This window comes from Saccostrea cucullata, unplaced genomic scaffold (genome assembly GCF_032062105.1).
Source record: "Saccostrea cucullata isolate Sc308-1 unplaced genomic scaffold, CSIRO_AGI_Scuc_v1 ctg547, whole genome shotgun sequence".
Taxonomy (NCBI): Eukaryota; Metazoa; Mollusca; class Bivalvia; order Ostreida; family Ostreidae; genus Saccostrea; species Saccostrea cuccullata.
The window spans coordinates 280,547-307,736 of record NW_026930450.1 but is presented as its reverse complement, the minus strand read 5'-3'; the positions used below and the strand labels follow the sequence as shown (position 1 = coordinate 307,736).

At 32.2% G+C, this 27,190-nt stretch overlaps 1 protein-coding gene across 1 annotated transcript in view; it reads right to left on the bottom strand.

Moving 5' to 3' along the window:
- LOC134228637 (hemicentin-1-like) overlaps positions 1-26,101 on the bottom strand; it is a 29,152-nt gene extending 3,051 nt beyond the window's left edge. The window contains exons 1-3 of the mRNA XM_062710315.1: positions 24,917-26,101; positions 1,618-1,739; positions 551-767 (exon numbers count right to left, since the gene is read on the bottom strand). Of these exons, the coding sequence (XP_062566299.1) occupies positions 551-767; positions 1,618-1,739; positions 24,917-25,052 (475 nt within the window). The 5' untranslated portion in view covers positions 25,053-26,101. The remainder of the gene's footprint in view (positions 1-550; positions 768-1,617; positions 1,740-24,916) is intronic.
- Positions 26,102-27,190: the final 1,089 nt, after the last annotated feature.

Genomic DNA, 27,190 nt, shown 5'->3' with positions numbered 1-27,190 from the left:
CGTTTGGACTGAAAAACAACTTTAAGTGTTGTATTTTATCATTTAGTGATTAAATTACAAAAACTTCTGATTTTTAACACTTATTGAAGCCTTAACAGAATGCAGTGGTAGAAGCGAGGTTAAAATGCATGTAACTAGTTGAAATATTCTGGAATTTTTTTTTATCTTTTTTGTGCATTGTAGAAAAAGAGTCTGGAGGTGAACACAGCTTTTCATAACTATTTTATAGTATCAATTTTGATGTTTTCAATCATTTTTAATGTAAAAAATTATGATCAATGAAATGACTTTCTCTAGCACAGGTGAGCAACTCAAACAATCAGAAGAGGTAGAAACTAATTAATCATTAATTCCTATAAAAAAGAGTTTCCTCAGATATACATCCTTTGTCTATAAGACAAATGCTCACGTTTTCATCCTGACACAGAAATGTCGAAAACTTCAAAATCATGCATTAGGCAACTCAGTCTCTGGAGATAAAGAACATCATCAAATGGAAAGGAGAATCTGCTGCTACGTTTGAGAGAAAGCAGAATCGGCGAGAACTTACCAAGGACATTAAGGAGGACGAGTCGCCGGGAGCCCGCTCTTTCTTTGGCACTTATTTGGCATTCGTACACACCAGCGTCATTGATATTCACGTTCTTAATCATCAAATTCCAGCTGCCTCGATATGGAATATGTTGCACGTGATATCTATCGTCTGGTACATATATGTCCAGCCCGACGGAAATAGGATGCGGCTGAGAGGTCCTCCGCCATACTACCTGTGAAATTTATCATTGATATATGTAATTCAAATACTAGTATAGATGGTGCATTAACATTGACAAAATGATCTAACTTGATGAATTATTCAAATAATTTTAATGAAAGTTGGAATTTCCGTTTTAGGAATAATTCCAGGCAGGCATAAAAGTGTTGGCAACAAGGCATATTGGGAAATTATTTGCGGGACCTAGTTCCAATGAAGACTTTTTATCCTTAATGCAGTACCACCCTCATTGTTCCCAGGAGAAGAAGATATCCTTCAATTCCTCCAAAGCTAACGCTCATAAAATACATTTTGGAGACAAAGTTTAAGAATAATTGTATTAAGCCCACAATATCGTTCACTGCTTTAAAAAGCTTGAATTTATGGATATTGATACGTAATTGATGCTTAATTATTTTTCATACTCGATCCAGTACCTCTCCCAATGCACATCAATCGCGTTCAAGACTTCAGTCAAGACTTAACATTGATCTCCTGAGGCCTAACCTGATCATCGTTGATTCTGACTTCAATTTTAAAGCTATGTTTGTACATGGCTGCAAGAAGCACTAAGCTTGTAATGAAAAAAAAAATAAGTGCACATTAAATTAATTATCCCAAAGCATTAAATGCCTTTTTCATGATATACCTAAATCAATTCATTTCAAAAGATTAATTATACACATCTATTATCTCTGCTTCTGATTTGTTTGAATGGACTTTTGAGCTTCAATACTGTTCGTATCACCATATTTCGTGAAGAATCTCCAGCTCTTGTAATATGGCAATCAAGAGACTAATTCCTCTGGGCAACCTTAACTTACACGTCGCTGACACAATGTATTGACTGTCTTTTTACTAACCACTTTGGTACCTAGGTCTTTGACTCTACAGTAGAGCGTCGCCAGGTCGCCAGCTGTGTAGGTGAAGTTGAACTGAATGTCCATGAATTCTGTGGAGTGGTGATGCTGACAAACATACATACCTAAAACAAAAAAAAATAATTAGTATCACAAGTTGTCAAATCGTTAACCAACAGCAAGAGAATTGACAAGGACATGGCTAGAGACAGAAGGAATCAACGTCAAATGTCATATTGTCGAATTACTGACAGAGGACTGACACAAAGACATACGTAGGAACAGATTGATGTTGTTTTACATCCCATTCGAGAATTTTCCACTCATGTAGAGATGTCAACATATACCGGTGAACAGCTTCAAATTTTTACCTTTACTCGGCACTCAGGGCCATTGAGCAGTGAGGGATCTTTATCGTGCCAGCGCCTGTCGTGGCACAGGACATCGGTTTTTAAAGTCTCACCCGAAGGACCCACAACTTTCACTTAAAATTGCAGAGTGCATGGCGAAGGAACTGCGGTTACCCTTCAGAACTGACAAAAAGGCAAATATAGGGTAGGAGAAATGAATCAATGTCGTCAACTGTCAGATGAAGAACTGACCACAAAAACACACCTTAGGTATTTCAGATAGTCTATCAACTGACAGAGAACCGAAACAAAGACACTACTTTATAGAGGAATAGAAGGGATGAACATTGTCAAATGTCAGATAGGTAATTACTGATAGAGAATGATTTTGTGTCATCAGCTAGTCTATCTAATATTTTGAACCACAGAATTCTTAATTTTTCAGTTTTGCACGGAAACAGAGAGACTTGTTGATTTATTAAAACGTTAGGCAGAGATTGATGACTAAAGAAATAATCATTTAACAGTTCAACACCATTAAGTGCACCAAAAAAGACTGACACATACGTACCAGAAGTGGTTTACTTGACTTATTTATCTCATCTAATTTTACACTACTCCAATGAATGTACAGAATTTTGGTAAAATATGAAATTTTATTCATATAAACACTTTTATATAGACATTATGGTTGACACCAATTGTATAGAAACACTGCTAAACAAAGGAATAGTCATTCCTTCTGATGAAAACGTGATGATATTTAAATGATTCTGGATCGCTCATAAATGATTTCTATGTACACTCTTTCATCTGTAATTACAGAGATCAGAGAGCATATGTTATAACGATTAAAAATATCTTGAACGAGTTCACAAAATATTTTGTTTTACATTAACTTAGTGATAAAGGCATTTTGCAACTTTAGAAAATAAATAAGAAAAACTGCAACAGGAAGAAGGCTGAGGAGAATCAGCTTTGTTACAATCTGGCAGAAATCCCAGATCATATAATTAAAAAATGAAACCAAGGAATTTCACCAGAAAACTTAACAATGAAACATGAAGCATGTTCAGCATGAGGAATATTACAGTGTCAGAAGTTAAATGTTATGTTATGATTGTGAATTAAGAAATGTATTGCTACGATGTTCTTTTACAAGAGGTTGTGAATGAAACGGATCAACGAAGTAAACGAGCTCTGTACCTCCTATTATGATATTGTAATGCCAAGAAAAATGGCTCCCACTGAGCTTATTATACATATTGATTCCTAAAGGAATTTGTGATATAAGTTGATAGTTAGTTCCTGTAGAGAAGATAAATTTAATCTGATATCTTTATGAAGAAAAAAATCTTGATGTACGGAAATTACACAATATCTACAGTACTTTTGTATACAAGAAGAACCTTTTCATCAATTTGAAGAAGTGTTATTACACCATTAATAAAACTGATCAGTGGTTATTGGGAAAAATTACCCAATTAAAATAGCTCACTCCTAAGTATAATAAGCCCTACAGACCTTATGGTTATTTTACATAGTAGTATGTAAAAATAACCTGATGGTTATTTTTACATAGTATTTGCCTGTAAATTAATCTGTATCGACCAGACAACTTTTACAGCTGCTGTACTTCTCACAAAGCTAGTGTAGAAGACTAGAATAAGTGGGCAGAAACTCTTGACCGAAAGCCATAATGAAAGGAACCTAGCACCTGCTCAAGACAGATTCACAAATAAAAACGGGAAAAAACCTCGTCTTCAATCGATTTGTATTCGTAATTAAATCAAGACAATTCTCTGTACATTACATCATGTGTTTGAAGAATGGAGATCCGAATTATTTTTTAATAAAATCTTGAAATAAATATTTTTTGAAAGGGATTTAAGTATGACGAAAAGAAAAGATATTGTTATTGATAAAAATGATATTATTAACGATTCATTCTTTTAAGGAGGTTCACGATGGTCAATTGCTGATACCACAGAGTTTCAGCACACATCTGTCAAAACAGAGGTTTGATGATATCAGAGTTAAGGAGGACAATTGTTCAAGTAATTGGCTGCATTTGATTATTTGGCTCAATATATCACAGACGGGAAGGGTAATTTAATAGCCACAATCACATAAAATTTTCCGATTGGATATAAATAAAAAATAAGCCCATGTTAACCGATACCACCTAATTTCCTGTCGGTTTTCTTTGTTAAGCGATCTGTTTCGCGCTGGCCTCTTTGAGTTTTTACAGTCTATTTCAAATCTTTTTCGGTTGTCTTGAAAGAGCTATCGATTAAGCTAAGTATACTTTTTCCAAAAATCAAACAATTTATATATTGCCAAGCACATCAATGCCCAATCAAATCAAATAGAAAACATTCCTAAAAAGTTTCTTCGGAGTTCCTGTGTTTCAATAAAAAAATACTTTTGTTTTAATGAAAAATGATCTACTCACACGTAATGCACACGTGAATAAAAAGCCCCTGTCTCTTCTGGGGAAAAACTTTTTGATAAAATTAATAGTTTGATAAGTACTTCAATTTTCTAAGTCATGTCATGAATTCAAAAATGATGTTTTTTTCTAAAGGGCGTTCATGTACAGACATGTATTTCTTAAAATTTTCTTAATATTTTTATTGAAATGTATAGAAGATCTTGAGTGGTATATTTTTAGATCATTATGCATCAAAGTTTGGTTAGTAAAATTGAGATAAGTCATAAGTACCGTACATCTGGTTAAAAATGGACACCAGCCGTAGGCAAATTTTTGTTTAATTTGCTGTTGATCTATTTTAAGAAAAGATGTACCAATAAGTTAGAAAGGATTGGAAACTTAGACTAAGTACTGAATGCCTGAATACCTTCATATGTTATAGTTTAAGAATTTTGGCTATCTAGATGTTATCGTAGTGATACTTCTAAGGTTTATTAATTTCTTTAATCTTTTTATTTCTTTTCCTCTAACGAGCTGCAGAATAAATGCTTATCCATAGCTAATTTATTACAGGTAACCAGTTAAAAGGACTTCAAAGACACAAGGTGCATATTTATATTTTGGAAATATTTTCCGATTCCTGAAGATAAAAGAATATAGAATGGTCAGTCATTGATAACATATGTTTGAGATTTCCAATAGAACAGCAAATTGTATTGAATAGTTCTTGAATGTTCTCTAATGTAAATAATATGTCTAATATCACCATCCCTAAGAGCCTCTGTTGTTTCTGTCATTTAATGCTTGATTAATGTTGTAAAGTCGTCGTGATTTTAGTTTCATTAAGATGTTTTAACACTCGAGAATCATTTTTATTACGATTTTATTTAAAAGAGTTCCTTATACTATATACTATATACTTACTTACTTTGATCAAAAAGAAAAGATGAAACATTTAATGAATAATGAACAGTATTCAAGCTCAAAAATCAATTCAAACCAAACAAATCAGGAGCAACCCAAACGTGGGTTCTGATGTCATCTTTTACCTCGCGGTCCCAACCGCCGAGTGCTCCTTATCATAATCGGGGAAAATGAAAAAAAGAAGTCGAAGATAATTCAGAGTGTAAAATCTGGACTAATTATTTGTATAAAATCGTCCGTCAGTACAATCAGGTATTTGACTTAATAATAATTTGTATTTGCAAAGTCAGTATATCGACCAAAGAATTTGTAAAATGGTGTCTTTAAACGAGACTGTTGATGTTATTGTTTTTATAAACATATTTGTCAATAGCTTAAATTGCCTCCTTTTAGAAATTGTTTGTACATAGAACATGGTTACATGTAATCGTTTTGAATGAACCGAGCGACATAAAACTAAACCAATATGCAGGTAATACATGTATACCTGTATTGCTACATAAGAAAGGAAAGATGATGATTGTAAAGTTGTAGTCAACACGTTTTCATAAGGCTAAAAGTTTTTGATAGGTTGTCATGGACGTTTTCTTCTAGTTAATTATCTAAATATGGAACAGATTCGGCTATGTCGACGTGTAACTTATTATCTCAACTACTTCAGGTCAAGAAGCATTTTCCAGTGATGATATACATGTTTTTTCCACAAACAATTAGAGACTTTCAAGCTAACTTAAATTTGCAAGTCAACATATCAAACTGCATGTCAACACAATTAAGTTGTATGCCAACATAAATAAATTGCAAGTCGACAAAATTGAGTTGCACATTGAAACGTACATGATTATGTTGCAAATCGTATGTTAGATGTCAAATAGGTATGATATTTTAACTTTAATAATTAAAATATTATTTTATAATTCTTATCCTGTCACATTTTCGATGAATGTCAATTTCTCGACATAATTTTGTTCCAACTCTCTCGCCATTGTATTGAAATAATATTCCCTGAAAATATTCTTAAGATTGGCTTTTGGAATTTTTTAGTCATTTTTTTCTGTTGAACTTGGAAATACTACTTCATGTTGCCTGTTTGAGCTATGATGTATAAGGACAAGACGTTTGTACACGTTATATCTTGTCTATGCTTAAAAATGGCAAAAAATGGACTACAATTTGTATGAAAAAGTATATGTTTTACTCATTGACCAGGAAAAAGGATCTTTTTTTAAACAAAACTGGGACATGCGTCAAGCTATTCTCTTTAGTATTCTCGTTTGATTTACAGATTTACAAAAAAAAAGAGTCAGCTGATGCAAGAAAGCTTAGAAATAACAGTGTAATTCATAATTACACCTCGACATATATATAGACTTACTAAAAAGAATCTAGGATTTGTACCCTTCCACCTTGATATAATTCTATAAACTACATCTGTAACTAGGAATTTACGCGCGCTCTTGCTTTTTTTGTTTCCATAACCAATTCCTTTAAATAATACAACATGAAAGTGCTATGAATTATCATTACGAACACTCAAAGACAGTTATAAATCAATTTCATTTTACCGTCTATTTTTGTAGCCATGTTATTGCTCTGAGAAAGCTATAGATTATGTCTACATTGAATGCAGAGGATTCAGAAGGTTCTTAAGATATATTTTTCCAAGGCCATATCATATTTGACGACCTCTTTTTCCTTCAATTTTACATATATCTGATATTTGGAAAAGAATGCAATATAGATATTTCTTTCTTTGTAACAAAGAAAATAAAGAAACCCGTGACGTTGATGAATGCATATTAATAAAAAGAATAACGGGAGATTTTGACGTTGTTAATCATGTAATGGTAACAAGAAATAACATGGAGTGTTGAAATTAAATATCGATTGGGCTTAATCATTAGACTATTAAAAACTAGTCATAAACTCTACAGAGCTCTTCCCCCGTCAGATAGAACATCAAATGTGCCAATTATCAGGGGTACTTTTATAGGCCTTATCTCCACACACATGACTTTTTTGATAGTTAGGTCTTCAACATCTCAAAACAACATAACACATGATATTTTTTATTCGCTAATGATAGAAAGGTCTGTCAATTTTCAGAAATAATCAACTTATTTTAGAGAGGAATATCTCCGATACGAAATGTTTCGTCTTTATCTTATCGAGAAACCTGAACATTTTCCCCAGACAATAAATTCAAGGAACACACGGGTATTATATTCGCCTGTTTTGTTGGAATAATGAAACAGCTATATTGCATAGAGTGTTGGAGAAACTTATTTGATCTAAATATCGTTGTTAAAACCGAGAAATTGATTAATTTTACAGATGATGAGAGTTCTTTTTTAAGACAGGCTTGTCATTAAAACTTGATTAAAGCAGATGAGAAATGTTCTAGTTGAAAAGGAGAGAGAGAGAGAGTATGACTTCTTTTAGGCTCCTTGACAGAATATTTGTTTTTGGTTCAAAGTTAATGAAAACTATGTACATGTACAACGGAAATTCATTTAAATCAATAAAAATAAAAAAATGTGTTTTAGAACCTGTTTTAAACAACCAACAATTTATATAGTGCACTTAAACCACTGTATTCGTTAAGGGTTTTAAAGTGTTACAATGAAAACCTTTGCTAAAAACAAGTTTTTTTACGGGCCTATTGAGAACACTTTATCATTTTTACAATATTCCTCTAGGTCTTCGTATTGCAAAGTGGTATACGTATCATTAGCTGATGAAGCAGAAATACTTTACAGTGTACATTCGATATTACGTTTTGTTCCTAAATTATTTACATATTTCTAATAAAGAAGATGCAGAACCATTTTTAATACTGTAAACATGTTTTGTATATTAAGATCGTGATCTTTGCATTGTTAAAGCCTTATTGTGGAATATACACAATTTATTGCATGATATTGTATTGGAGGAAATGATTGTGACGAACGATGCCCTAATAAATACCTTTTTAGGGAAAACTAATCACCAGAGAGTTTTTTCATGTAAATCGAGAAAGGTCTACCCCTCTACAGTTCAGCTGAAATGAAAGCGTGGCACAAAGCTCACCTCCACGGTACAAAATCGTATTACAATGTGCTTACGAGACTACAGAACTAGTCCTGTAGCTTCCAGTCAAGTCTGGCCCACTATGAAAGCCAGAATCTCATTTGTTTCGCCACGGGTTCCAAGAACGTTGCTTTTTCTATTCAGATGTAAATCATTTAAGGGAATGAAGATTTATTGGACAGCCCAGCTTCCGAACAGAAGGTTGCACATACAAAATTGATCTTTATGTGGCCTCTCAATCACTGTGTTAAGACGGGGATATCGTTGATCCTTATATATACAGAAAACAAAATATTCTACACTGACAGACGTATAAAAACTAAAGTGTCGCTGGCTTCTGAGGCATTGAAATCTCAAGAATCAAATAATTCAAATTAAGAGGTATAGTTAAAAATTGGAAGGTTAAATTGAATGGAAGTATTTGTATTGTAAATATTTCCACGTTTCATTTTATTACATTTCAAAATAGATCATCTCCAAATCCAATCTAAAGAGAGCTAATGGACCATCAATATGATTTGACACTTCGGTGAACAAAGATTTAGACATTTGTATTTTGTTTCTTCACATTGAAAGGGTATGAAATGTTGCTGTCGATATTATTACTAAAGTGTTCAAAGACACATTTTAATTTTGAGACAAATTTATGAAAAGTTTCTCGACCATATTTATTTTTTGTTTTTAATACACGACGTGTCTATACATTCCTGACCAGATATAGTACCTGTCCAAGCCGAGAAGGCAGATAATGTTCAGCAATGTCCTTGTGAGGCTTACTGGTATTATTTTCAATGTTTTGGAGGAACATGGATTTAATTCTGCAAGTGATTTTTCAACATACACATGTATACACAAGTTCATTTTAGAACTATGAAGTAAATTCTTCAAAGTCATATTTCATTTTTCAATTTGACGAAAGATACATCTACTACTTTTAAATGATCAATAAGTCAGTATCTTCCCTACGTTAATTCGTCATATTACGTGGAACATGGAATAAAAGATAACAATATACAACTATCTAATGCAACTGTTTCATGAAACGTATGGAACAGTATTCAAGATCAAAAGTCCATAAAACGATACAAAATAAAAGCAGAGCAAAAACGGACCTCCAAGACATCACAGGTGGGATTAGGTGCCATGGAGAAGTTAGCATACCCTGCTGACCGGTCACACCCGCCGTGTGCTCCTTGTCATGATCGAGAAATAACGGGGGAAAAAATTCTTCGTCAATGCAGTGTATAAATAATGGACTAACAATTTGTATGAAAAACGGCAGTCAGCATTTGACTCAATGATAAATTGTATTTGCTGACAAGGTCATTGTATCGACCACGGAACTTACAAAATGATAACTTTAAAGGAGACTGCTGATATTATTGTTTCATCAACTTGTTTTTCAATAATTTACCTCGTTTTAGAAATTGTTTATATTTGGTTATTTGTATAAAATGTCACTCAAAATATGACATATAGCAGTAGCTTGCTTTTACTGACAAGACAATTGTATCGAATGAAGAAAATTAAGTCACGAACCATTGACTTTAACCGGGACTGTTGATATCCATTTTTATCAACTTATTTACAATTGGTTGCATAGTTTTAGATGTTGTTTGTACGTATTGTCGACGGTTTTCCTTCAGACCGATTTCAATATGTAGCACGAGCCGTGGTTGAATCTGTCCACATAGGATGCTTAGTCTTCCTTGGCACCTGATTCCATCGGTGATGTTTTTTGTAGGTGCCTGTTTGCTCTGTTTCCACTTGTTATGGTTCCAGTGAGCCTTTGAGCTTGGTTACTGTTCGTTATCTTCATATTCACTACAGAAATACACTGATAAATATTGGATAAAAAGGCATTCTTTCAATTGTTGTGCAAAAATGAATTGATTGGCAATAATGTATTATTTGGATATTTTTTTTTTATGAAAATTAATTGGACTTCGGGAAAAACATTTAACTCCATTACTTCAAGAAAATATATTTTCTGTTTTAATTTTTTTTGCTGAGATTCCAAATTTGTTGATTTCAATTAGTGTTACGTAATTCTGAGAAAACACATCACCGTTGAGGAAATTACTGGGTCAATCAAATAAAGATTGCTTGCATAAGTCACATTAATACCAACATTGCGTTTAGGTAATATTAGATGCTGTTAGCCAAATGAAAAAAAAAATCGTATCTTCATCAATTGAAAAATGCCGAATTATATTGTTTTGTTTAAAAAAGGATTTATCCTTTGCATAAACTTGATGATATCTAGTTCAGTCTTTGCGGTTGAATCAGATATAAACATAATTAACAATGAGGTAGACCAAGTGTTTTGGACAACAGAAGAAATTTTACGTGGTGAATGTTAATTTCAACGAAATGTTAAAGAGTCCTCTGAAATAGTTGCATATTACATATTATTAAATAAATTGAAAACAGACTCACTAGTATAGAACCTCTAATCTGAAATAATAACTTGGTAATAATTCTACGTCTGGAAATCCAACATCGTCACAGTTCACTCTCTTAAGATTAAATTCGTCAAAATCAAGTTTCAGTATTTTTAACGTTTCAGATGTTTATAATTAACCAAATATTTCAATTGATAACAAACAGTATCCAAATCAAAAGTCAATACAAAATAGGAGCAGAGCAGACACGGACAATAAAACAAAAATATTTTCTAATCTTTTTGTTACAAAAAAATTTCACAGAATCAAGAGGACAGTATTACTAAGTGGCGGTATCAGTTAGATTAGTTTTGACCGTTTTTCTATAAGAGTCAAGAATAAAAATGATTGCATCCAATCATGCGATAGGGTTCTCTATTTTATAAAATTAAATGTTTTTCTTTTTGCATAAAAAAGATATTACCACATAGGGTCTATAAGATGATATTACCAAATTGACACAAAAAGCTTAACAAAAATGGATTTTGGCTAATCCATATTTTCTCCATTTCTTAAATTTTTCGGATATTTGAGTAATTTTTGGGTGCTCCCTATATTTAAATTTTTCTTATTTTTACATATGGTAAAGAAGTCATATAGAGATACAAAATGAGACAAAAACAAAAAGTTTTGACCGTTTACTAAGAGAGTAAAAACACTTTCTACGAGTTTTTGGCTCATATCTATACTTAGATTGGAAGTTTTTAAAAGCTAACATAATTGTAGTTTATTTGGAAAATCATATTCATTTGATAGAATTTAAAACAACTTTAGTCCCTTATTATCAATTTAGCTAACATTTGAAAAGTTTTGATTGTGTCAAAATTATAACTAAATTCGTTGTTCTATAATACTTTTGAGAGGCAAAAAGAAGATATTTTCATACGCCACTATTTCGCCAAAAATATAATCCCTGCTAATTTTCGAACACAATTTCTATTTAGAGTTGTACAATTGTGATGAGAAAAGAAAAAGGTGGTCTTTCAAATCTCTTTCACCTAAATATATGACATATATAGCAAGTTTACATTGAATATTTCATCTACTTAGAAACCAGAGAAGAATCCTACCGTAAAAGCTAGGACGTCGGAGTTTCTTGTTAAAAACATATATGTATAATCTTCGATACAAGGTAATTCTATAAATTTTTAGAATTCTGTCGGGAAATAATTATGATCCTTGTTATCTCAACTGTTTTATATTCCTACGTGAGCATGAAGCAGAATTTATTCCAAAACTTATAAAATAAAAGAATACCAGTTCTTGTGACTTTCAACTCGACATTCAAATGTATCGCCGGATTTTTTCAGTAACTGTTATTACTAGTAACTTCAATTCAGTTTCAATATTTTCAAAGTAGTATTCCTCTTTCATCGGCATATGGAGTTTAAATATTTTAATTAATTTGATACACACGATCAATGTTTAAACTGGGGTATGCTACTGGAAGAAAAGGGTGTTTCAGAGATTTCGATCTGTGTTAAAGTAAGTAATTCATGATCTATATATGATCGTCAAAGTGATCTTGTAAACAAATGTAACGTATCTTTGGGTCATTTTTAGCCTTCATGTTTCATATAATTTTTGGCGTCTGTTTTTACATGTACATACGATAAGAAAAGTTTTCCGAGGGAGGGTTTTCAGTTCGCTTTTATACTCTGAAATATTAGTTATGTTAGCAAAAGAGGACATAAAGAGCTATGGAGGGCAAAGATCAGTCTGATATTTAAAAAATCCATTATATCTTAACAGCAATAGTAGTTCTCGGAAAAAGGGAAACAAGTCCCCATCTCTCTAGAACGTAACTGTATTAGCAAAACTACTGCAAGTCTTAAGAAGTCAATTTGTGAAGGACTCTCTCTCCATCTGAGAGAGAGAGAGAGAGAGAGAGAGAGAGAGAGAGAGAGAGTTGCTAGTTCAGACATATACAGTGTACTACTATTGCAAGAGAGGCTTCTTTTCATTTTATAGAGAATAATTTATGATGAAAATCTTATTTTCACTTTTTTGTACTGTATTTATGACAACCCTTTTCAACTCTCTCTTGGAGATGAAATTTTATCAACGAAATGTTTATTATGCAAATAAAAGTATATTTTACAATATAACATGTCGAATATTTGAAACGGTGTCAAGACGGTGCAAGATGCCAACTTAAGTCTCAATGTGGTAATTTCCGTTCACTAATGTGTTAGAATCGGAAAGCGGCTCATAAATTTTTATCGATTCAACAGAAACGGTTCTCTACATATAATTTGTTCGTAATTGGGAAATAAAGTAGTAATTGCAATCTGGTCCCAATAAGTATAAAATCCGGAATTCTCCGCAGGAAATCGACAACATCCCTCACGTATATTTCTCACCTTGGAATGGAAACAGGTATGTGGTGAAGGGAAAGCTCGAGTTCACTTTATTGCTATAGACATTATCCCATTATTATATATACCGCAAGAAGAAACGATATAGTCTATATTAACTACAAAAACAAAAAAAAAATCATTGACGATTAATGAAATCATTCAAGTGTTGTCTGGCAAGTATGCAAAGAAAAAAAAAATCACTAAATACTTACAATGACGTAAACCATAAATAAAAATAAATACAAAAGTGTAGTATTTGATCTTGATGGATATTTTCTTTATTTTTATTCTATTTATTTTGCAATATGCTTATTTTAACATAAGGTTAAAAATCAGAATAACAAGAAATATAAGAAATATATTGTTACATATTTATCAAAAAACAAATTATGAAGAAAAAAAAATTAGGCATTGCTATCTTCTTGTCTTTGAAATAACGCTGTTGTCCTTCAATAATTGATTTGACTCATACAAAATGAGAAATATGTCTATCGATATAAATTAATTTTGAGAATATCCAGACTCGGATCTGTGCATTCAAAGTGTTTCATTATCTTTTTTTTTTTTCATTTGCACCGTCTTTGCTAAAAAAACCTAGCAACTATGAAAAGGAGCTTCCAACTAGAATTTTAAGTAGGAGAAGACGAAAAAGACATGGACTCCGAGGAAAGATTGATTGATTGTATATATATTGTTTAACATCCCTCTCAAGAATTTTTCTTTCATATGGAGACGCCACCACTTGCCGATGGAGCGCTTCATTTTGTCATACTCGGCACTCAGGGCCACCGTTCCTATTCTGGTAAAATATAATTAATCACTAATATTAAAAATAATACAATTTTTTTTATAATCACTTTTACAAATGAATAATTTTGAAGGAGATAATTTTATTCACAAATGTACTGCATTGATTTTGTTTGTTTTTTTTTTAATTAAACAAGGAAAGAAAAAATATTCTGTAATAAATTCAATAATATATTGACTTTATAACTGATGAGTCAATCCTTGAATTCTGATCCCTAATCTAATATCTTTCGAAAGCACGTCATCCGTATAGCGACATATTAAAGTGTTAAATCAATTAACTTCAGAAACAATCTTGTCAGAAGAAAAAGAGCGTGTATGAGAAGAAGAGAAACCAACAATATCTGCAGTGTCAATGATGATTACGATATCTTGATTTCAGTTCAGCGAAGTATGGATGACACAAGGCTTGTAAAACAAAAGTTAAAAAATAAAACTTATTTTTTGAAAGGTACTATGTATATATTCTAAATTATCAGTTACATCTTGATCAACTTTAAAAAATATTCTCTACACACAAAAATGTCAATGACATTAATTCCGGTATATAAAAAGTTTTAATGGAAATGAAACTCTTTAAATTCAGAGATTAAGCCTTCTGTTTATAAATGAAACATATGAGATAACGATTAGTATTCTAGATCAAAAGTCCATAAAACAATACAAAAAATAGGTCAGAGGAAACACGGACCTCCAAAACATCAGAGGTGGGATACATATGAATATAATAAATTACATTTTGTGACTGAATAATATCCCTTGATCCCTTGATATGAATAAATTTTACTATTCTTGTAGTCAACAGAAAAAACCCATAAAATTCCTTTTTTCGGTTTAAATTTCTATCCAAGGACTAGGAGGTACAAAGATTCTAAATAAATAGAAAAAAATGTCTTCAATTCATCAGTAACTCGGAGCATATTAAATATTTTTGCATTGCTTTGATATTTCAATTTTTTAACTTTCTAAATATGACCCAATTTCTGTGTCGGCCAAAACAGCCTTCTAGTGATATCCCCCCAAATCTAATAATAACCATAATTGACGATCTAACATTGAATTTATCTTTATACATCTCCGAGTCACTGAATCAATGGCTATAACTCAATGTTCAGTATCCTGTCTGTCGCACATTTTTTAGCATAACCCAGCAAGGGAATTACAGGATTTTAAAAATAGTTTTTAATATATTAAACTACGTAACTCATGTGAATGAGAAATCTGGTTTTAGCCGTCATACTAGGTTCATATGTTGGCTTGACTCTCAAGCGTATAAGAACATTGTAACCTTTCTACTGATCTAAAAACAAATGGTCTGGATTGGAAGTATTTTTCTTTTATTATAAACAACATGCGTCTTCTCATTTCCATTAATATTTAGGATTTTTGTATGCAGTCGGAATTTAATTAAGGATAATTGTAAACATTACCGCTGCAGAAAGCTGGATTTGATTAACAGTGAAATAAATAAAGATCAAAGAATTAATATTATTCTACTCCATGGATTATTGATATAAACCAAACGTACCAAAGATGCGATCATCATGGAGTTTAAGGCTTTCTCTCACACATGACTCTCTCTCTCTCTCTCTCTCTCTCTCTTGTATATAAAAATTATCACCAACAATATTCCTTACTTATGTGGTGATAAATTAAAATAAGACTTGCAATTAAGTAATCACTCAGTGATAAAATTATACAAATCAATATAAACCAGCTAAATGAATGGCATGTAAATATGAATATAGTTCAGTTTCAATGAAATAATTCGGAAATTAATAATCGTTATTTGAAAAATAAATGAAAAATAAAATTTTACCAAATACGAATATTATATTTTATAGTCTTGTTTAAAGTCATCATTCCGTGAGTTCTATGGTCGATACAATTACCTTGTCAGCAAATACAATTTATCATTGAGTCAAATGCTGACTGACATTATTCATACTAATTGTTAGTCCATTATTTATACACTGAATTGACTGTGGATTTTTTCGTTATTTCCCGATCATGACAAGGAGCACACAGCAGGTTTGACCGGTTGGCAGGGGAGGCTCACTCTTCCATGGCACCTGATCCCACCTCTGATGTTTTGAGGTCCGTGTTTGCTCTGCTCCTTTTTGTATTGTTTATGGACATTTGATCTTGAATACTGTTCCTTATCTCCATATGTTTCCTTCAATAATGCTTTGATTAAAATGTATTTTTGTAAACTCATTTAATTCTTAATGTTTTATCACTCCTATACTTTTAAAGCAGTTGATTACAGGATTCTCACTGATTTTGATACTTAAACATACAACTTTCCTAACTATAGAACATACAGATTCGTGACCAGTACTAACCATCTGATCTGTTCAATACCGATTCCTCTGAGAAAGCTAATTTGATGAGAAACAAGCGACAGTTGTTATTTCACAGCTATCCATTTGATGATTTGGGAGATAGCACTAGAGTTCTGTACTGTAACATACACCCAGCCGTGATGATGCGTTCTAACTCACTCAACTCTATTTTTTTTTTATTTATAGGGGCGTTTAACTGATTTTTATGTTTGATACAACATTTTAAAGTGAAATGTGAAGTCAAATATTATACAATTATGGACTCTTTTGGTGTTGCATTAGTTTGTTATTCAGCAGAAAAATATCAATATTGACCGAGGCGAAGCAGTTTATTAAGCGTAGATTGTCTTAACCCAGGTTATACAGTATAACTCCTGGTTGCTACTTAATTCATTGTAAAATATTGAAGGGCATACTTCTGGTACAAGGGATTCTTTCTATTGTCTTTGATTGTAAGGCTGATTATAAAAATAGTATTTTAGAAGAACTTGGATTTAATTCTAAAAGTGGTAATCCAACTTTTACTCATACTTCCCTTTCTAAGGAAGAAATTCTTCAAAATCATTTGTCAGTTTAGAATACTGTAAATCACGTTTTATTCGCGAGAACTTTATTTTGGCGTAATTACGCGAGACAATGAGTTCGCGAAAATTTAACTCTCGCGTTTAAAAGTATCACTTAGTGTTATATGGAGGAAAAACAACAATTCGTGAAAATTATGTCCCGCTAATAAAGAGTCAATGACTATCTCGCGAAAATAAGGTGTCGCGAAAATTTAGTAATCTACATTATTTTTAATATCCCAAAGAACCAAAATGATATTGAACTACCATATATATATTGGATTCCGAAACTTTATAAGAATCCTTACAAACAAAGATACATTGCAGGTTGCAGTAAATGTTCAACGAAGCCTCTTTCTTTACTCCTTACTAAGATACTGACAGAAGTGAAGGAAAAACTTCAACAGAACTGTGCAACAATAAATTCAAGAAGTGGTGTAAATAAGATGTTGATACTCAAAAATTCCAAAGAAATTTTGGACAATTTGAAATCACAATATTTTACCAAAATCAACAGCTTAAAAACTTAAGATATTTCAACTTAATACACAACCTTTCCCCACGATAAATTAAAATCCAGGCTTTTGTATATCATTTACTACAGCTGCCTTTTCAATAAAAATGGATCTCGTAAATTTACTTACTTGGTCATTGGTCATTTGCAAAATTATTTTAATAAAACACATTCTGATTGCACACATAAGTACTCTGAAGTTGACATTAAAAAGATGCTTGAGTTTCTGATCGACAATTTCTACGTGGTTTTTGAAGACCAGGTCTTCCAACAATCTATTGGTATTCCCATATGTACCAATTGCGCTCCATTATTAGCAGACCTATTTTTACATTCGTATGAAGAAGAATTCGTGCAAAATCTTAAGCGTGAAAAGAAGAAAACACTTGTTATGGCCTTCAACTCAACATTTAGATAAATCGACGACGTATTGTCAATTAACAATAATAATTTCTATTCTTATGTCGATACGATATATCCTGGTGAGCTTGATATAAAAGATACCACAGAGTATAAAACATCTGTTTCATGTTTGGATATTTCACTTGAAAAAGATGTTAATGGTAATCCTACAACCAAGCTCTGTGATAAACGTGATGACTTTAACTTTTCTATCGTTAACTTCCCTTACTTTTGCAACAATATACCTTCATCACCTACATACGGCGTTTATATATCTCAGTTGATTCGATAGGCAAGAGCATGCTTTACGTATGAACAATTTCTAAAACGAGGTAAATTATTGACAAACCAGTTGATGAAAAAAGAATATCAACAGTCTCGTTTAAAGTCTTCATTTTGTAAGTTCTTAGGTCGATACAATGACCTTGTCAGGAAATACAATTTATCATTGAGTCAAATGCTGACTGGCGTTTTTCATACTAATTGTTAGTCCATTATCTAAACACTGAATTGACGATTGATTTTCCCGTTCTTTCCCGATTATGACAAGGAGCACACGGCGGGTCGGATGTGACCGTCAGCAGGGGATGCTCATTTCTCCATGATACCTGATCCCACCTCTGTGTTTTAGAGGTCCGTGTTATCTCTGCTCCTATTTTGTATTATTTTATTGACTTTGATATTGAATACTGTTCGTTATCTCCATATCCTTCATTCTCCTCTATGGGACCTGATCTTAGCTCTGTTTTCTGAGGTCTGTGTCGGCTCTTTCCAATATTTATATCGTTGGAATGACCTTTTGAGTATCATTATTGTGTTTATTATATTCTATAGTCTATTTAAAGTCCCTACATAATATATACAAGCACAAACAGTTCATAACACTACACAATCATCGGATTTTGGGCCGAATTCACCGGAGGGTCAGTGCAAGTGCAGCGGCATTGAAAGGTCACAATCAACACCTCAAACAACTTTGTAAACAATGGTTGCAACAGCCGCAGTCAGTTATGTATCTGAGCAGGAAAAAAGTTAGACATTTGTTCTAAATAAATATTTTAGAACAAGATTTAAATATCAAGTGGCTTGCGTGATAATTTGCATAAAGGCGTATATCCATAAAATCACAAAAGCCAATCGATTGATAATAGAAACAAATATTTTAAAAATTTGACATTTATTCCTTATATTTAAGTTCTCTCTATTTCGCAAATCTACAAAGACATTGGAAATTTAAATATAATATTATCCCACAATGTGCATGCTTTGTGACCATGTAGGGGAACATATGGAGAGACTGATACCCCGAAGTATGGAAACACCGAACAGAACTTGTTTATCCAGCTAATAGATAAACCATAGTTTTAGGCCTCTTTCATCTCTGTTTAGGTAGGTACTGTCGATTCCAGTTGGAGAACCCCTTTATTTGATGGTGATCTTTTGCCTTTAGCAAATATTCAGCAAAGAGCCAAGTCAGACATGGATCTGCGGAATCTCACGCGACCATTGAGAGAGCTCGTACTTAACATCTCTGTGTACTTTTGTCCTGCAGTGCAAGATCGGACCTTAGATCTTACTAAAAAGACAAAATGAACCTATTTATGACGCCATTTATCAAAAATATAATTTCCCTGGAACAATATTTTGTTACGATTGGTGCCAAGTTTCTAATGTGTTAATTATTATTTCCTCAAGCTCTTTGAATGACCTCCAAGAGCTCTGTAAAATTACCTCTAAGATTTATTGTGGCAAATGTCTGTATCTCTTACTCAGTTTCTGTCAGTCTGATGAACTTCAGTCTGATGAATTATCTCATTGAAAAAAAAAATCATTTCGGGGAAGTGAGGTGATGGTTAAGCTATAACTGATCATTGAAACATTCATGAAATTTTGACATTTAAAAAAAATATTTTCTTTTTATTACTACTATGTACTTGTATATGTAGTAGACCATATGTATACATGTAATTTATTTTGGCAATTTTACAAAATGTTGTATAAGGAGAAGAGTATCTAAGTTTTTGAATTTGTGTCTAATACATTTGACTCTTTGTCTATAAATTATGTTCAATTCAAACATTCATTCTTCAAGCCATTAAATAGCTTTAAATTATATTTGTTCACCTTGCATATCTTTGCATAATTCAAAAATGAATAAAGAGAAGATAACGAACAATGACCAATCTTTAAAAAAAAATCTAAAACAATATAAAAACAGGAAATAAAAAGGGACAACCGGAAAGATAGGGTAAGGTGCCTTAGAGAAGCAAAGGGAGGTAAGGGCCCCCTGTAACTGGTGACCCCTGTTAAGGTCACATCCGCTGTGAGTCCTAAGTCATTTTAAATGATCAGGTGGACGGAACACTCCATCTTAGGATATAACTAGATGTGCTTTGAGCACTGAGATCACTAAATGATTCTCCCCGCCTCCCGTATGATTATCATGGTTTTATTCATGTTTTGTTCTAGAAAACCTGAAATAAGTGTCGGATCAAAAAGTAAATTAGAAGGTGCACAGTGGCATTGCGTAATAAAGAATCTGTGAAAGTATCATCAAATATTATTAAATGGTATAGAAGGAGTTGCGGATAAGAGATGGGTACTCTTCAATATTATTTAAAAAAAAACGGTTGTGCCATGGTTTACTATTGGAAACCCAAAATATTTGTCGGATCGAAAAGTAAATTATATGCTGTACAATGGCACTATGTAACAAAGATTCTCTGAAATTTCATTCAGTGGTATAAGAAGAATATTTGCTACGTAGTGCCATTGTAACCTCTTATTTTACTTCATGATCCTCCGAGATATATTTTGAGTTTCCCATAGCATAACATGAACATTTCCATTTTTTCTATAATATTAAGGGGTACCTTTCTCCTTTCCATTCCTCCTCCAATACTACTGAAAATGTAATGACACATTCACATGTACAGATTGTTTATCATCATATGAGGGGTGGGTTATTATTTAGTGAGCTCAATGCTCACTGTACCTCTATTAATATGAAGGAAAATATTTATATTTGATGATAACATCTTTAATTAGGCTTATAAATAGAAATAGTTTACCTGTTTAAAGAATTCATTGCAAATTTTAAACTAAGAGGGTGATGAAATGAAAAATTGATAATATAATAAATTTTAATTCTCAACATAAATCTTTGTAGATGATATGGCATTCGTACCAAAAATTTTTTTTTTATTCATCAAGTTTAATTAGAATTTAAAAGTAAAAATCACACCATAACGGAAAGGAAATTATGTATATATATATTTCAAGATCTTTGGACAGAAAATAAACTGATTTTATGCTACATTGGTGAATCTAAGTTACTTTTTATATAATATGTTAACTGGATGATAATTGAATATGGAATTCTGTTTTGGTATTTTAATCAAAATCGAAATGTGTGTTTTGAAACATCAAGTGTTGAAAAATATGATTCTGAAGTTAAACAATTATAGTCCGATTTACTAGTATGTCCTGTAATTTCAGTTTCGGGAACTCACTCCAACAATGGACCTTTGGATTTAAATTAATTGTTTTAGCGATTGTTATAAATATTGAAGTCTTTTGGATAGACAACACAAATGTTTTTTTTTTATCAGGAATCAGTAAATTTGTTGTGTTAATGTATATGAGAAAATCGTTTAAAACATATTCCAAAAGTGAATGTAGAAATTTTGTAGGTTTTTGTTATATTTTCATAAGATGTATGCAAACCTTCACATTATTTTATATATAGATTCATACTGAATACAAAAGATTTGTTTTTGAAAAACTTTAAGTCATATTTACTTATAATTAGTACATTTCAATCAATTCAATTCTTTACGAAAAAAGTTAAGCCATAAACGATCTATCACAGAGAAGAGTGTAAACTCATTAACAAGATAAAAATCTTTCAAAAGTTAGCACAATACCATTTAAACTTACATAGTTGAATCATGTTATACCAATATCTAATATTTTTGTTTTGCTTTAAATGTTGAGGTTGAATATTTGATAAAACATGCATTTTTTCTTAAAAAATGAAATCAAATGGTTTTTTTTTTTTCGAGAAATGTAATAAATTGTTTATTGATTAAGCAGATTTACAGTTAACTCATTGTGTTTGGGAATAAAGAAACAGAGAGACATTATAATATTTATAACTGTACAACAATTCACAAAAAGTATGGAAAAATTATACAGTTTTATGTATCAATGATGACTTAATGAGGTAGATAGTTATTTATTGCTAAAGATTATGGGGGTTTGTGGATCTTATATACTCTTTTATCCGAGTTGTTTCGTCAAGAAATGACCTTTATTTTGTAGTTAAATTGCAACAGATCGTATTTAGCAGACAGCATAAAAAGCTTTGAACAGCTGTTTGACATGAAAAAAGTCCGAATCTGGGCATTAATTTATTACTCAAATTATTTCATTCTATTCGAGAATGATCTATATCATTGTTACTATCAAGATTGTGTGTGTTTTTTTCAGATATATTTTATTGAACTGCGACAAATTCATAATATTTAAATATCTAAAAACATTTAATGAGTTGTTCAGCTGAGTAAGGTTATCAAGAAATGGACAATGGATATTATTCTTTAGAAACAACTTGTTGTAAGTGTTTGTGAAGGATAGACATAACAAAAGCATCGAGGTAGGAAGCGTAAGCGTATTTATCGATTGCTCAGTCTGGTGAGGTCTGGTATCCTGTTCTATGATTAGGATTAATTGGGATTAATTCCCACATTCTGACGAGAGATAGGCTCGGGCGGTAAAGAGATAATAGCTGAGCTCTAAGCAAACTTTCCATTCTATACATACAATGCTGTCTTATTAATGGCCGAAATGGCTCATGGTAGATACGATCGGTTTTTTGCCTTTCTTATGGTAATTATAATTTATTACGCTCGTGTGAGCAATATTTAAGTAGAAATGACAGGACTACAAACATATAAAATTTCACATAGAATAAACAGGAAGAGCTCTTTTCACCTTAAAATAAATGTTTAAAGTTTGAGTGAACTTTGATATTTCAAATAGAATCTTTCTTTGAATTTAACAGTTGGTTTTGCTCATCACCATATTCTTCTCCCGCTGAGCAATTATCTACTCCATGCGTTCTGTTCCGTGTCTGCTATATCAGGGAAATATCACCGAGTGTTCGAAATAGATGCTTTTTAAATATAGGGTTTGTTTTTGTCATATCTGAGGGAGGAGTGGAACATTTCGGTTTTCTCGGTGAACAAGAGATTAGAATGTCTTTATATGACTTCTACAAATAAATTTTCAACTTGTAAATTTATTTAAGTCGTTACAATTTCATATTCTCGTCTTGCTTGTGGTTACAATATACTTCTCTGTCCTTTAATTGGAGTAAATGTAGATATGAAAAGATCAGAATTATTGTGATCTAGTTACACAATGTTGTTCCTTAAACTATCTTGACACAAAATAGATGCAGTATAAAAAATTAAACAATCACCAACCTGGTCTCAAAAACATTGATTTTCTTGTGCTCACTATAATACTGTGATTTCCGAAGGAGCCCCTCTTTTTATTTTCATGGAATATATGATTGCTTGGTCTTTGAAAGCTTATACAGATAGTAAAGATTTACATTTGATCATAAATTTTCGGGTCGATGCCTTTGCAGCCTATCTATCAAGAATTATCTTTTCCATAATTTAACGAAGCTTTATAGACAAATTAACATGGTGCAAAGAGGGCATTAAGGTGTCCAGACAAGAATTTGATCAGCGTTTTCCACATAATCGATCAATCGTCAGGGGATCGGTTAACGCCATTTATCTACCGAGATGAAAATGAAACAAAAAGAACTAGCTCCCTCGTGTAAAACACTGATGGTTAACAACAGAGCAGTAATAAGAGAGAATTTTGTGTATTAAGACAGAAAGAGTCGTTTTCGTCATATTATTTCCTCATTCAGTGAATCCTTAATTACACAATTACTCAACAATATCTTATCAAAGAATTGGCATTCCATTTTTACCAGGGTATTTTTTAAATCCACAATTTGATGTTACATTAATTTAATGTACTGCTTAATTGAATTTTTCATTATTTGTCAATGTAAAAAATGATTTTAGAACAAGTATATATGCAAAGATATTTCATTATTTGAAATTATTATTATCATAAAGAGAAACTTACTGCATAAATGAAGGATAAAGAAATGTGAATTTTTCATAATTAGTCAATTAAAATACATGTAGTTGCATGTATTTTGAGTTTTAACAAATTATTGTGATTTATGGTGATCATGAAATGATTTTACGTAAAAAAAAGTTTATTGTAAACAGAAGATCTGAATTTTTCTGACGTTTCCTGACCTGGACGGCCTTCTAAAGCCTGACCTTCATTCCAGTCCATTTCCTGTGACTCTGTTTTACGGAACATTAACTAGCAACAGAGACCGAGGACCCAGACCGGTGAAGAAATCATAAATCGAACCATTCTGTGATTACTAACTTCATTACGCACGCCTGACCTTCCCGCCGATCTGTCCTAAATGGGGGCAAGGAAGGATTAGATCCCTATTATTGATTACTTAGAAATCTAAGAGGAGTTATAGAATCAAATTATTACTTCTCATACTCAACAACCATGTTTTCTGTCACGAAAGCGTTTTCCTACATTTACATGGTTTGACCACCATTAAGGAGTTCGTCCGAGTCTAGAATGTACTGGCGTTAACCTTCGTGAGCATAATTTTTGTCGCATTCAACAACCTGATTGACTTTGTCCTTTTAATTTCCTTTGTATTATTTGATTATTCATTAACTTACTTGTGAATCGAAACTAAATTCAGTCATTCCATGGTTCTTAAATAATACTGAGAAATATTACACTGGAAAATAACTTCATTTGAGCCAAGTTTTTGTGGTAAAAAATATTAACATTCATTACTAAAGACAGCTAATGCTTCGATCAGATATCCTTGATAAATTTGCTACTGGTGGCAACATAATTATCAAAAGAATTTTAAAGCTACGATAACAATATATCAATGAAAAATTTAACAATTTTTTTTTTTTAATTTATATTGACCGATACTTCCAAATCTTACCTGGAATGGAGATCAGGATAAAAATAGGAGAAAACCAGACTATATCCTTAAAATGAATTGTACATAAAATAAACTTAAGACATCTCCGGAAATATCTTCGAAAATCCATCCTTTCCATTGAATATTTGATCGACATTTCCTGAAAAATTCACTTTGTTAATGTTTTATTTCTTTTTCAACCAAAGAACATTGTTCTAGAAGTCAAATTCTTTTACAATTCTAAGAATTCACATTTCCTATCGTGGGTCGCGGAGGTATAAAACATCGATACTGCATTAAGGATTTGTAAATTGGTATTTTGTCCCCTAACACAGCTAAGTTAGTAATTCAATCAAGTTTCACACAGGCTCTGTCACAGGGGTCTAAAACTTAGAACATAAAAACTGAGAATTACCATCCTGTCTCCGCGGCCGTTCTCATCTTAATTTGTCTCTCCTTGGGAAGCTCCCATTTAACGAACCTTGATTGGCACTGCCTTATTTAGGTATCAGGCTGCTTTCAGATGTTTGATGTTTCAATCAACAGACTACCAGTGTTTTAATTTTTTATGTCCTTCCCTGTGCTTGGTTGCAACACAACTGAGTTTTTGCCTCACATATCACAGAGCATGGCAAGAATAGCTGATGACATTAAAATGTACTGCTTATTGAAAATCCAATTTTCAATGAATTTAGTATGTTCCGATATTGAAATCTCCTGCTGCATAGGAGACCTGGCGTGCCATAGATCATCCTCTGCAACGACGTCAAGATCAAACGTAAAGAATGAACAGTTCACAGTAATTAAGCTAATGATTCAGTCTGATAATCAAACTGATACTGAGACCAATTTCAATTTAGCTAAACAACCAAAGTCCACACAAAAAACTCCATCTGTATTCCGTTACGTTGCGATGGAAGCCAACCCGCCGAATGAAAGAACTTTACAGGCATGCGTTTGGAACCAGCCAATAAATCCGCACGGTACCATCTTCATGAAGTTGGTATTCTCATGACGACAACCTGTTATATCGAGTATCTAAATCCCAAAGGGGTCTAGCATCAAACACGGACAATTGAAATATAATCACCACTACCTGCGTAATTTATTAATTTTTCCTCCCTTTCTGCTATTATTAAGAAGTCTCGGAAGTTCTATACCGCCAATGATCACTGCAGATGAGATTAAGCTGGAAGCCGCTCTATAAGTGGAGAGGAATAAAGAGATAAGGGTATATGAAGAGCAAACAGCTTTATCTATATCGTTCAATTGCTGTTATATATAAAAGATTTATTGATAAGTGGATAGTGCTTTCCACTTCTTTGTTGGTTAAGTGTCAATGTTAATACTCTTACTTACCATGATAACAGCTTTTCTGCATTACGAAAATTCTCAACCCCACAAAAAGGCCACTTCAACGTGTCGTCGCCAATGATAAAAACATTAGCTTTCGATTGTTCGATGATAATTCAGCTACAGGTTGTTTGGTGAAATCTTCTATTAAATATTAATGTTATATTTTTGTTTTTTTTTTCTTTGTTTATTTAATAATTAACGGAAAACTGATTCTTCAATAAAAGACATTTAAATAACGAAAGTGTTTGTTTTTTTATTTGATGATAGCATTTTCTTTTCTTACTTGATTTGACTTATTTCATAAAAACTTTGAACTCATCCTAACCTACCCTCAGTGTATTTAGTACATTTTACATGAGCTCATACTAAAAAGACAGAATGGTGAGATGTTCGTGTGAGGACCCTGGATCTTTGATGTAACACCTACTCTATTAATGATGTCACAATTTATCAATATTTATATTTTTTATCTCAAAATTCTTCAACTTCATTTTGCTTTTAAAAATGAAAGTTGAATTATGACAAAAATTCGAATTGCATCCGTTCCAATATATACAAGGTAATATGAAGATGAAAAGTAGGTTTTCTTTTTACGGACACTGCAAAAAAGCTACATGAATGTATTCTTCTAGTAATATTCCGTTATTTTTGGGTGGAGTACATGTAATCACCAAGCTGTATTATTTCCATGAACACGATCATGACAAAGAGCACACGTGACCAATCGCCAGGGGATGCTCACTCCTCCATGGCAACTGATCCCACCTCTGATGTTTTGGAGGTCTATTTTGTATTGTTTTTTAGACTTTGAATACTGTTCGTTATCTCCATATCGTTCATTGGTGTATTTGGATTGACAGAGCAACCATCAAAAAAGTAGACAGGGTCAACGTAGGCTTAAATATGATAAATAAAAACAAATATAAAGCTTAAATATAC